The sequence below is a fragment of the Brassica napus genome, chromosome C1 (genome assembly GCF_020379485.1).
Source record: "Brassica napus cultivar Da-Ae chromosome C1, Da-Ae, whole genome shotgun sequence".
Classification (NCBI taxonomy): Eukaryota; Viridiplantae; Streptophyta; class Magnoliopsida; order Brassicales; family Brassicaceae; genus Brassica; species Brassica napus.
The window spans coordinates 18,333,840-18,346,578 of NC_063444.1; the positions used below are offsets into that span (position 1 = coordinate 18,333,840).

Consider the following 12,739-nt stretch of genomic DNA (forward strand, 5'->3'; position numbering starts at 1 on the left):
TACGTCACTTGTGGATATACCAGGAAATGTTTCTTCGACTTGAGAAACAAATAGGCTGTAAAATCACATTTTATAGGAATGAATCTCTCGCAATTATACAATTAATTATACTTATATGTGTTTCGAAGTGTCAATATATGTTACCTTTCAAAATAACGCATCAATGGATCTTCGCAATTGAGTAGAATATAGGTGTGTGCACTATGAGCGTCTTGTTCACTCGACCACCAAACCTCTTTAGACTTCCCACCGAGTCGCCCAATCTGGCTAAAGATGTCTGGAACACCAGCAACTGCATATGTTGGCGCAACACCACCATCATCATATCTTCTTGGAGCTCTTCTCCGGGTACGTACTTTTGACGCAAAGTAGTACGATGTGAAGTGAGAAACTTCTTCCGTCAAACTTCCAGCAATTATAGAACCTTCAACTTTGGCGAGGTTCTTTGCTTTTCCCTTCAAATATTTCATGGCTCGCTCATACTGATACATCCATCCGTAATGTACAGGTCCACGAAGCAATGCCTCATATGGGAGGTGGACAGCTAGATGCTCCATGACGTCAAAAAATCCGGGAGGAAATATCTTCTCCAAGTTGCACAATAAGATGGGAATGTTCTCCTGAAGCTGTTCCACAACTTCTTCTTTAAGAGTGCGTGTGCTCAGATCCCTGAAAAATGCTCCAATGCCTTTTATATTCAAAAAAAAATTAAACACATTGTTAGTCATATATTATTTTGTAAATTATTGTGATATAATACACTACGTACCTGCAAGTGCTTCATGTACGTTTGTTGGAAGTAGCTCCGCAAATGCAAAGGGCAGTAGTCGTTGCATAAATACATGACAATCATGACTCTTCATCCCGGAGAACTTTTGACCCTTTTCAACACATCTAGAGAGATTCGAAACATACCCATCGGGGAACTTCACTTCTGATGCCACCCAGTTGAACAACACCGACTTTTTTTCTGAAGATAATCTGAATATCGGAACGGGAACTTGTCCATTGCTTTTAATATGTAACTCGCTTCTTGAGCAAATATCCGGCAAGTCCAACCTCGATTTTATGTTGTCTTTTGTCTTCCCTGGGACATTCAATATTGTATTCATGATGTTCTCAAAGAAATTCTTCTCTATATGCATCACATCGAGGTTGTGGCGCAGAAGAAGATCCTTCCAATATGGCAACTCCCAAAATATACTCTTCTTGTGCCAGTTGTGATGAACACCGTAAGAATCTGGCATATTACGAGGGACATGCCAATTACCACCCCAACGAACTGTTTCGTTAGCTCCGTAGTAGTCGATTTGCGCTTCAATTTGTTCTCCAGTTAGATATGGAGGAGGAGTGTCTCTCACAACCCTTTTGTGCCTAAACAAATTCTTGTTTCTTCGGTAAGGATGGCCAATGGGAAGAAATCGACGGTGACAATCAAACCAACTTGTCTTCCTACCATTCTTCAGTTGAAACGCATCTGTCGTTCCATTACAATATGGACAAGCTAATCTCCCATGTGTAGTCCATCCAGACAACATCCCATAGGCAGGAAAATCACTTATGGTCCACAAAAGCATCGCTCGCATCGTAAAATTCGTCTTCGTTGAACAGTCATACGTCCTCACCCCTGTTGACCACAAATCCTTCAACTCTTTTATCAGTGGTTGTAGGAAAACATCCAGGGACCTTTTTGGATGGTTCGGACCAGGTATTAATATGGTCAAGAATAGTAACTCCCGTTGCATGCACATCTCCGGTGGCAGGTTGTATGGAGTAAGAAAGACTGGCCACAATGAATATTGTCTCCCTGACATTCCGAACGGACTAAATCCATCTGTGCATAATCCGAGATACACATTCCGGATATTGCTAGCGAAATCTGGATGTACTTTGTTGAAATGTTTCCAGGCTCTTGCATCTGATGGATGAGTCATCTCACCATCCGTCTGAGTATGCTCGGCATGCCATCTCATCTTTCCAGCAGTCTGCTCTGATTGATACAATCTTTTCAATCTGTCTGTAATTGGTAGGTACCACATCCTTTGGTACGGTACCCTATTACGTCCCCGTCCTTGCGGCTTGAATCGTGGCTTCTTGCAGAATCGACATTCTTCTAGCTTCTCATCATCTCCCCAATAGATCATGCAGTTGTCGATGCAAACATCTATCATCTCCGAAGGCAACCCAAGACTATAAACCAGTTTCTGAATCTCATAATAAGAATCAGCAGACACATTGTCTTCCGGCAAATACTCTTTAAACAAGTCCGCCCATTCGTTCATGCAACTTTCAGGTAGATTGTGATCAGTTTTAATATTCATCATTCTAGCAGCTAACGACAATTTAGAGAGACCTTCTCTACAACCACTGTAAAGTGGTTGATTCGCCGCGTTTAACATTTCGTAAAACTTTTTTGCATCTATATTAGGTTCTTCATCTTCATCATGAGCTACGAATGCATCAGCTACCATATCATGAACCCTATCATAATCTACCATCTCCTCCTGATGGTAACTATGTTCATTATGCAAATGATGATCAACCGGTTCTTTTTCCTGAAAATTGCTATTACTACTACTAGCTTCGTTCTGATCATAATTAAAACCTTCTCCATGTTGAAACCAGATATAGTAATTTGGCGTGAAACCTCTATTTATTAAATGCTTCCAAACATTTTCACGGTTTGCCAGTTTCTAATTGTTGCATTTCCGGCAAGGACAGAACATCTTACCACTTTCTTGGGCGAGCGGTGTTGAATCTGCTTGATGCATAAATGTCTCCAGACCCGCAAGGTATTCTTTCGTCACTCTCCCGTTAGCATCTCTATGCATATACATCCACTTCCGCAACTCGTAAATAGTCCCGGAGCCAGCCATTTTTTTTCTTTCACGTTTTTTGTTGTTGGTGTGTTTAAAATGATGTTCAAACATCCATATTTATAGAAAAATTCGAATCTGGTAGTTGTAATTTTCCTATGAATTTACGACGAAAATTAATTAGGTGGGCAAAAAAACGTGTAACACCTGTAAAGTTGGTGGATTCAAAAATTTCCTCGCTAAATACACGTAAACTATTTCCTCGTAAATACCATGCAAAATTTACGTCGTATTTACGAGGAAATAGTTTTTCCTCGTAAAATACTCGTAAAATTACATCCACTTTACAACGAAACACTTTTGTCGTTACGTTACGAGGAAATAACGATGACTTTAGTTTTTCACGTAAATTCCTCGTAAACTCGACGTAAATTTACGAGGATTGTTTTTCCTCGTTAAATTTCGTCGTTAAGCATGTGTTTTCTTGTAGTGTTCTGGATCAACAAAGGGCGGTGGTGCATAAAAAGGAGGAACCGACAGGGAGCGATGACCCAAACCGACCAAACGTCCATTCTTCTTTGGAACCGACTGAAATAGAAAATAGCCAAATTTAAATAATATACAAAGATGATAAAATAAAAATCAAGAAATAAATGAATTGAACTTTAAAAAAAAAGAACTTACCGATTCAGCGATTTCGTTGATTCGAACCCGGGACAAGTTGGTCGAAGCCGTCGAATCGTCATCCTCGGTTTGAAGCTGAGACACTTCGTCTTACACCTGAGTTTGGACCAGGGTGACCACTTGATATCTTGCATATTCACATTGTTTTATCCATTTATTCATGTGCATTTTCATCATATAGATTAGGATTTAGCCATGTCTAGGTTGCATTTTGCATACATATGTCTCTATTAGGTATTGGAGTACCACATGGAGTTCCTGGAGACATTTGGAGCTGAAGGGAGGTGATTAGAGTGATCTTTGGACGAGCACTGCCTGGAGCGACTTCCCGGAGCGACTACATGAAGTCGCTGTGACACACATCTCAGAGCAACGTGACCGGAGCGACACAGCGAGGTCGCTCGCGAAGAGTGACCCAGAGCGACGTCTCGCAGCGACCCCTCCAGGTCGCTCCCAAAGCCTGGAGCGACCTCCCGGAGCGACTACTGGAGGTCACTGCGCGCCTTCTGTTTGCTCAAATTCATTTCTACTCAAGGGCCTTTTGGTCATTTTATTATGCACGTTTTTACTTCTGAAAACCTATGTTTTAAGTACTTTTTGTAAGCCACCAGAAAACAATCTCTTTTCTGGAGAACAACTAGTAAAACTTCTTTTGATTCAGATTTGATTGCTTTCATCTTGTGTTCTTGTTGATTTCTTATCTATTTATCTACATGATTAATCTGAAATCTACCATGGGTTTAAGAGGAATCATGGAGATTAGTGAGTAATCACCTTTTAAATTCTTGGGTTAGGGAGATTAAGGGTGATTAGTTTAGTTCTAGGATGTTTTAGTGTAGATCATTCTTGTTCCTCGCTAGTAGAGTATTCATAATGCATCTTCTGAGTTGACCACTCAAAAGTTGATCTTTAGACATTTCCCACCAACAAGGTGTTTGATGAAATGCCTGAGATAACTCTCCTAAGCTTTTAACATACTTTACCAAAGACATTTGTTGTTAAAGGTGTTAAGACAGCCAATAGAGTTGTTAGTAATGATTGCTTTCATATTATTCAACCAAAGACATTTGATGTTTGAGATATGTTAGTAAATGAGCATTTATCTAGACATAGAGCTTGCTTAGAATTGTGTCTAGGCTTAAGGTTGATAGTTTGATTGATCGTTTGCCATCCTTAGTTCGAAACTTGATCACCCAAGGTCTAATCCCTATACTCATGAGTTCTCTTTTCCCTTAGTAAAGAAAGTCATTTCATTTATCATTAATCATTAGTTTAAAAACCTCTTAAATTATCGGTTGCACTTAGATTAAGTGAGTACTTGCATTCTCGGTGCTTTGATATCCCTCAGAACTGGTTCGACATTCACTATACTACAACATTTGTCTTATGAGCATTGAAAACTCCTAATATCACCACTTCCCTCACAAGACCATCATCAATCTGGTCGGTCTTCTTGTTGGTATACGCCCTCTTCATTAGGGCGAGATCATCAACCGGCTCGCCATCATTTTCTTCCGCCTTGAAAAAAACATAAATTAAATAAATATTAGAAATTAGAAGAAATGCACAAAAATAAAATTTCAAAACTTAAATAATTGAAGAAAAAGCGGCTGAACTTACCATGCGATCCCCCAGAGTGGCAATAGATTGAGCACCCAAGTTATGCTTGAAGACGCCCTTCCATTTACGCTCGCTCCTGCGGTTGGTGGAGTTGGTGGAAGAAGTTTCTTTCGTCTCTTCCTTATCCCAATGCGCACACAACTCCTTCCAGACCGTGTTGTTCATCGACTTTGGGACCTTTTAATAAAAAAGAAAAGAAAATAGTTAAATAAATAAAAAAATTGTTTAATAAATTAAAAAATTGTTTAATAAATTAAAAACAACTTCCCACTTCTTCTTCCACTCGTGCATCTGCTTCCCATAGTTGTCCATAACTTTATGGACGAAGTGGTGATAGATAAAGAGCGTATCATCGGAATTCCAGTTGAATTCTTGCTGAAAAAAAAACACAATTAGTAGAAAATTTATATTAAAGATTAAAAATATAAGTAAAAAATAAGAATACTTACCGCAAACTGACGAAACCACAGATGCTGCTTGTCGGTAGGAAAGTCAGTGAAAGTCGGATGTCCCTTGTCGAGGGCCGAGTACATCATACGGTTGATCCATGCGCTGATCCCGTTCCCGAATCGGTTGAACCTAATAAAAAGAACAAATTGTTAATAATGAATCAAATTTTAATGAAAAAAAAAATTACGTTTAATTACCATGTTTGACCCCGTCCATGTGGATACGAAGTGAGATAGGGAAGATGGTCACGACCGGGCTGTCGAACCAACTCCGTAACACTCATCACTCCCGGAGGACCCGGAGGAGCAGGAGCGGGTGCAGCAGCGGGAGCGGGAGGAGCAGGAGCGGGAAATGGAGAGGGAGGTGTATGGTAGGAGTTGTGGGGCGAAGCCGAATCCTGAATCTGACTGGAATCACGAGACTGGCTCCCCGTACCACCACGACCACGACGCTGTCGAGGCCGGGTCTGATCATCATTAGACCAGTAAATTAAAAAAAATATAATTAAAAATTAGTTCTAATAATTTTAATAAATAAAAAAACATATTTAAAAAATAGTTTTTAATCACAAAAATATAAATAGTTTAATAATTACAAAAAATAGTTTTAATAAATAAAAAATAGTTTAATAATTACAAAAAATAGTTTTAAAAAATAAAAATAGTTTAATAATTACAAAAAATAGTTTTAGTAATATTAAAAATTTTTAATAAATATAGAAATTTATATTATATATATATATATTATTGTTTTTAAATCTCAAATAATAGTTTTAAATCACAAAAAAAGTTTTATAGATATTAAAATTGTTTAATAAATATATAAATGATTTTATAAATTTATATACAAAAAATGTTTTCATATTATATATACATAATTATCAATTAGATTTTTATAACCACAAAATTAATAAAAACTAAAAAAAAAATTCCAAATCAAGTGAATACCATAATCAAACTCGATTTTACACAATCCTACCATTCACCCTAACAAAAATCTATAAATATCATTCCAAAATCATCAAATCTACTTAAAAACCTAACAAATCGAACCTAAGAGAGTGGGATAGGGTTCATACATGATGCAGTGACTGAAATTGAGGAACATTAGGGCGGATTCGCCGGAAATCGTCGAGAGAGAAGGGAGGAAACGGCGGAGGGGAAGAGAGACTTCGGCGGAGAGGAAGAGATAAATGAGGAAGAAGATCTGGTTCGACCTAATAAAATGAGGCGTCCGACGAAAAATGTCCGTCGGAATTTCCTCGGAATGATTAAATATTTCCGTCGGAATTTCCTCGTAAATCATTAATTCAATTTTTGCGAAATATTTGGCGGCTTGGTTTACCCGGTTAAATGAAAACATTCCGAGGAACCATATTTCCTCGGAATACCCTCGGTAATTACCGAGGAAATTTCGAGGAAACAGGGTTTGGGGTTTCAAAACATCGATTTTTTTTTGCCGTATTTCATTTCTTATACAATTGTAATGCATACCATTGAGGATTCTTTGTATAGATGATCATAAACCATGAAATAACAAATTTCAAAAATAATTGTAAGTATTCCTTTTACCGTTTATTAAAGTGTATAAGTGTTTCTCTTATGTTGTGTGGTTTTCGTTCATGCAATCGTAAAAGTGTTTGTTATTGGGTAAAACACCAAAGTTTGACTTCATAATCTGGTTAATACACTTAATGAAGGTTATATACGTGTTATTCAATCCGCAAAACGTTGTTTTCGGTTAAAAATCCCTAGTTCCTCGGAATTTCCTCGGAATATTCCGAGGGAATTCCAAGGAAACTCTTATCTTCCTCGGAATGCCGTCGGAATATTCCGAGGAAATTCCGAGGAAAAAGACTCTATAATCAAATCTCCAACATATTAAGCAATTAACAAACATAACACATCATTTATTTCAATATACATTCATTAATCGCATTAACATTTGTCATCTCATAACCATTTCCAATATTAATAATAACATGACAACTTAGGCTGACCGTCACCTCGAAAGGTCGTATGCCACCTTGGGCTCGTCAGCCGGTTTACGAGCTTTGACGGGATCGCCATGTCCTCGTCCTCAGTCCGACTTTACACATTTAATATTTACCTAACAACTTCATCACTTATCACTTTAACAATTATCAACTAACAGATCGTCATCAACATTATCATCACAAATAATCATCAAACAATCAAACATACCAAATTCCTAGACCTAGTATTTAAGAATACAACTTGACTAATAATAATAAAAGTCCACAAATCGCACCCTCACCCTTGCCTTAAGGTTGAAAGTGGGTTCTGAAACTAGCGGTTGACACTCTGTTCTAGTGATCTGAAACTGCATTTACGTTCGAAGCAAATTAGGGTTTCCGGTTTTGACAGAACAAGATGATTCTTGTCCAGGAAGAAGCGTGAATAAGTATTTGTTCTTACCTCTAAACAATATAATGTCAACAGATATAGTTTCCTTGCAGCTAGAGCTTTCCAGAGACACCTTACTCGCGTCCTAACTCTCTCTGGTTCACAGGGAAAACTTCTCACAAAACTCCTATGTGAAACTGGAAAAACAGGTTTCGGACTTAGAATTTCTGGATTCAGAAAACAGTGATTTTTCTCCAAATTGAAGATCAAATAACTTCCAGAGTTTACCTCGTAATGAAGCGTTCTTAGTGGATATAGAAAGATGGTAACGTCAGCTTTCTAACAATATCACGAACGTCACCTAAATCCTTTTGTATCAACCAGAAATATCTTCCCAATATGGCTCTGTGAAACAGAAAAACCATCTGAACCGATTTCAGAAACGTAATTGCTTTCTCTCAACTTGTAGATTGAGTAACTAACTGAGATTACCTCGTAATTGAGATCCGAAAGTTGCTGTGTTTTTCTTGAAACAAGATCTATCAATCCAACTTTAGTTCTTTGCCTAACACTTTCTTATCTGGTCGCAAACTTCTCTCCAAAATCCCAACTTGGCACTGATATCTCAGAGTAACTGCAGGCTGCGTTGTCGGTTATTTTGGCAGAGCTTCGCCGTAAAAATTGTCTCTCCCTCTTCTCTAGGTCGTTCCCTCAATATATATGTAGAAGAGTTTAGGATTCAGATCATTCAAAATTACTAAAATACCCTTTTTTAGGGTTTTGGTTTAAAATGTGGTTTTTACGTTTAAGGTTTTAAAATTTGTTGGGTTTGGGCTGTGACAACAGATCAACTGGTGACAACTCATCCTGGAGGAGTGTTGTTAAAGGGTGAGGTCCTAGGTTCAAGACTCACCAACAACCTAATTATGGAGTCAGAGAGAACTCATAGTGGAGGGATTGGGATCGGTGTCCTGCAGGGCTGTGAGCCGGATTCCGAGTGAGCGGGATGGGTTGTCACATCTCCGATCTCGGATTCCAATGAATTTTATTGTATTTAAATACTGTCTAAAGGTTCATCGTGTTATTAACTATTAGTCTTTTTTGAATGTGTACACCATATTAGGATGCGGTTCGATGACATGCTTAAGTTTTTTGATAAAAATGTTAAGATGACATGCTTAAGTTAAGGGTTGGAGTATGGTATTATTGGTTAATTGGTGGTTCAATGGTAAAGTTGTAACTGGATAGTTTTATTTTGGGGTATGAAATCAGCTAATTTATGTAAACCATATTAATTAGGATTTGGTTCTATGCTAATTACGACTGAACACAGTCATACAATTTTGTAAAACAATGTTTCATACAGAAACGAGATGCCTTCAAAAATGATAAACTGAACTCAAACTTATTTTATTAATTGCGATACTCACGATATAAAAATTGGCAACCTCTCATATTCTATGCCTGAAAATCTACAATATATATATATATTTTTTATTTTTTTTATTATTCTTACAAAACATTAGAATAATGAGCAAGGTACGTAGTACGTACTTACGCTACGTACGTGCAGACTTGATGGGATTTGTATGTGTGTGTGTTTAATTATTACTAAACCCATAACGCTCCAACGCTTTTAAGCATTGGGATAAGAGAGCGATTAAGATGAAGACTCATAACTTGATTGGCTCCACCAACGAGCTGCCCTCCTATGAACACCACCGGCACAGTCGGGCTGCAGCCTAGCTGAGCGAGTGCATGTTCTATCTCCTTTCCTCTGGTGATTTCGTCTAACTCATAGATCGTTGGGTTCACGCCAAAGTTGACGAAGAGAGTCTTGATTGAGTGAGACATGCAGCACGAGTTCTTACTGAAGATCACCACAGGTTTCTCGGAGACCATCTTTTGTAGCTTCTCCATCGGTGGTAATGGTATGGATTTCGAAAGAAATTAACTTTTAGGATATGTAAAATTAATCTTCAACTCAGGGGAAATGTGATAATTTCTTTATCGGAATGAGATATCAGGAGTGTAAAATGGAAAGCTTTAGGAATTTTGGAAACAATATGAGAGAAGTGACTTTGAGTTCTTGTGTTTGATGTGGTAAAGATCGACCATATATATGCTCTTATATATGAAAATTTCAGGAATGTAGCAACTTCACGAATGCATGCCACTACAAGAAAACATCAAGGATTCTGAGGGAAAAAATCGTCGGAATTTCGTCGGAATATCGTTATTCCGACGACATACCGACGAAACACGTTGTCGGAAATAATTCCTCGGAATTTATTTTTTCCTCGGAAATCCCTCGGAATTTTCCGTCGGAATTCCGAGGAAATAAATTTCCGAGGAAATTCCGAGGATCACTAGTTTGTCGGAAATGTCCTCGGAATATACCGAGGGAGAACTTCGTCGGTATAATTCCTCGGAAGTTCATCGATCGATGCGTGTTTGGACATATATACATCGATCGATAGGAGTATACCGACGGACACCGAGGGAAAAGTTCCTCAGAATAAACAGAGGAACCTGTCCCTCGGTATAGCCCGAACGTTTTTTAAAAAACGCATCGATCGATGCGTTTTTGTTCGATCAAGTGAAAAATATAATTAATTTCCTCGGAATGTAAAAAATATTAATTTTTTGAAAAAAATAAAATTTCTGAAATTTAAATTCGAAAATATGAAATTAAAAGTAAAATTGAAATCATATTAATTAATATTCAAAGTTTCACAAATAAAAATAAAACATTCCGAGTTTGTGGAAAAAAAAAAAACTACGGGTCTGGCACGTCCGGGAACACCTCGTTCGGGTACATCCTCTGCATCATCTCCATCATTTGCTGGTTCAGCCTCCTCTGTGCCTCATAGCCCGCCTGTTGAGCCGCCATCTGGGTCTCTAACAAAGATATACGATCATCTTTGTCCTTCAACTGGGCCGTAAGTACTTCTGGATCAACAAAGGGCGGTGATGCAGAAGAAGGGGGAACCGACCGGGTGCGACGACCCAAACCGACCAAACGTCCCTTCTTCTTTGGAACCGACTGAATAGAAAAAAGCCAAATTTAGAAATTTAAACCAAGAAATAAATGAATTGAACTTTTAAAAAAAAAGAACTTACGGATTCAACGATTTCGTTGATTCGAAACCGGGACAAGTTGGTCGAAGCCGTCGAAGCGTCATCCTCGGTTTGAAGCTGAGACACTTCGTCTACCACCTGAGTTTGGACCAGGTCGACCACGTCCCTCACAAGACCGTCATCAATCTGGCCGGTCTTCTTGTTGGTATACGCCCTCCTCATTAGGGCGAGATCATCAACCGGCTCGCCATCATTTTCTTCCGCCTTGAAAAAAAACATAAATTAAAGAAACATTAGAAATTAGAAGAAATGCACAATAAATTTAAATTCTGAAACTCAAATAATTGAAGAAAAAGCGGTTGAACTTACCATGCGATCTCCGATAGTGGCAATAGATTGAGCACCCAAGTTATGCTTGTAGATGCCCTTTCCTTTACGGTCGCTCTTGCGGTTGGTGGAGTTGGTGGAAGAAGTTTCTTTCGTCTCTTCCTTATCCCAATGCGCACACAACTCCTTCCAGACCGTGTCGTTCATCGACTTTGGGACCTTTTAATAAAAAAAAAGAAAAATTTAATAAATTAAAAAATAGTTTAATAAATTAAATCGAACCTTATTGATTTCCCACTTCTTCTTCCACCCGGGTATCTGCTTCCCATTGTTGTCCATTACTTTATGGACGAAGTGGTGATAGATAAAGAGCGTCTCATCGGAATTCCAGTTGAACTCTTGCTGAAAAAAAAACACAATTAGTAGAAAATTTATATTAAAGATTAAAAATATAAGTAAAAAATTAGAATACTTACCGCAAACTGACGAAACCACAGAACCTGCTTGTCGGTTGGGAAGTGAGTGAAAGTCGGATGTCCACTGTCGAGGGCCGAGTACATCATACGGTTGATCCATGCGCTGATCCCGTTCCCGGATCGGTTGAACCTTATTAAAAGAACAAACGGTTAATAATGAATCCAAATTTAAAGAAAAAAAAATGTTTAATTACCATGTTTGACCCCGTCCATGTGGATACGGAGTGAGATACGGAAGATGGTCACGACCGGGCTGTTGAACCAACTCCGCATTACGCATCACTCCCGGAGGACCCGGAGGACAGGAGCGGATGCAGCAGCGGGAGCGAGAGGAGCAGGAGCGGGTGCAGCAGAGGGAGATGTATGGTTGGAGCTGTGGGGCGAAGGGGAATCCTGAAAATGGCTGGAATCCCGAGACTGGCTCCCCGTACCACCACGACCACGACGCTGTCGAGGCCGGGTCTGATCATCATGAGACCTGTAAATTAAAAAAATATATTTAATAAATACAGAAATATATAAATTAATTTTTTTTTTTAAAAAAAATCCCAAATAATTTAATCACAAAAAAAATTTATATATATTTAAAATTTTTAATAAATATATAAAAATAGTTCTAATAAACAAAAAATAGTTGTAATAAATAAAAATAGTTTAATAATTACAAAAAAATAGTTTTAATAATATATATATATTAAAAATATTTTTAAATCCCAAATAATAGTTTTTAATCACAAAAAAAGTTTTATAGATATTAAAAATGTTTTGTAAAATCCAAAAAATCGAATTTATATACAAAAATTTTTTTGTAAAATCCAAAAAATCGAATTTATATAGAAAAATCGTTTTGTAAAATACAAAAATCGATTTTATATACAAAAATCGATTTTATAAATACAAAAAAAAAAAAAATTATAAA

The 12,739-nt window shown here is 37.7% G+C and overlaps 1 protein-coding gene across 1 annotated transcript; it reads right to left on the minus strand.

Moving 5' to 3' along the window:
• Positions 1 to 8,866: 8,866 nt before the first annotated feature.
• On the minus strand, positions 8,867 to 10,014 carry LOC106394608 (monothiol glutaredoxin-S4). The gene has a single exon (XM_013835175.3). It carries the CDS (start codon positions 9,854 to 9,856, stop codon positions 9,548 to 9,550), a length of 309 nt encoding a protein of 102 aa, XP_013690629.1. The 5' UTR covers positions 9,857 to 10,014; the 3' UTR covers positions 8,867 to 9,547.
• Positions 10,015 to 12,739: the final 2,725 nt, after the last annotated feature.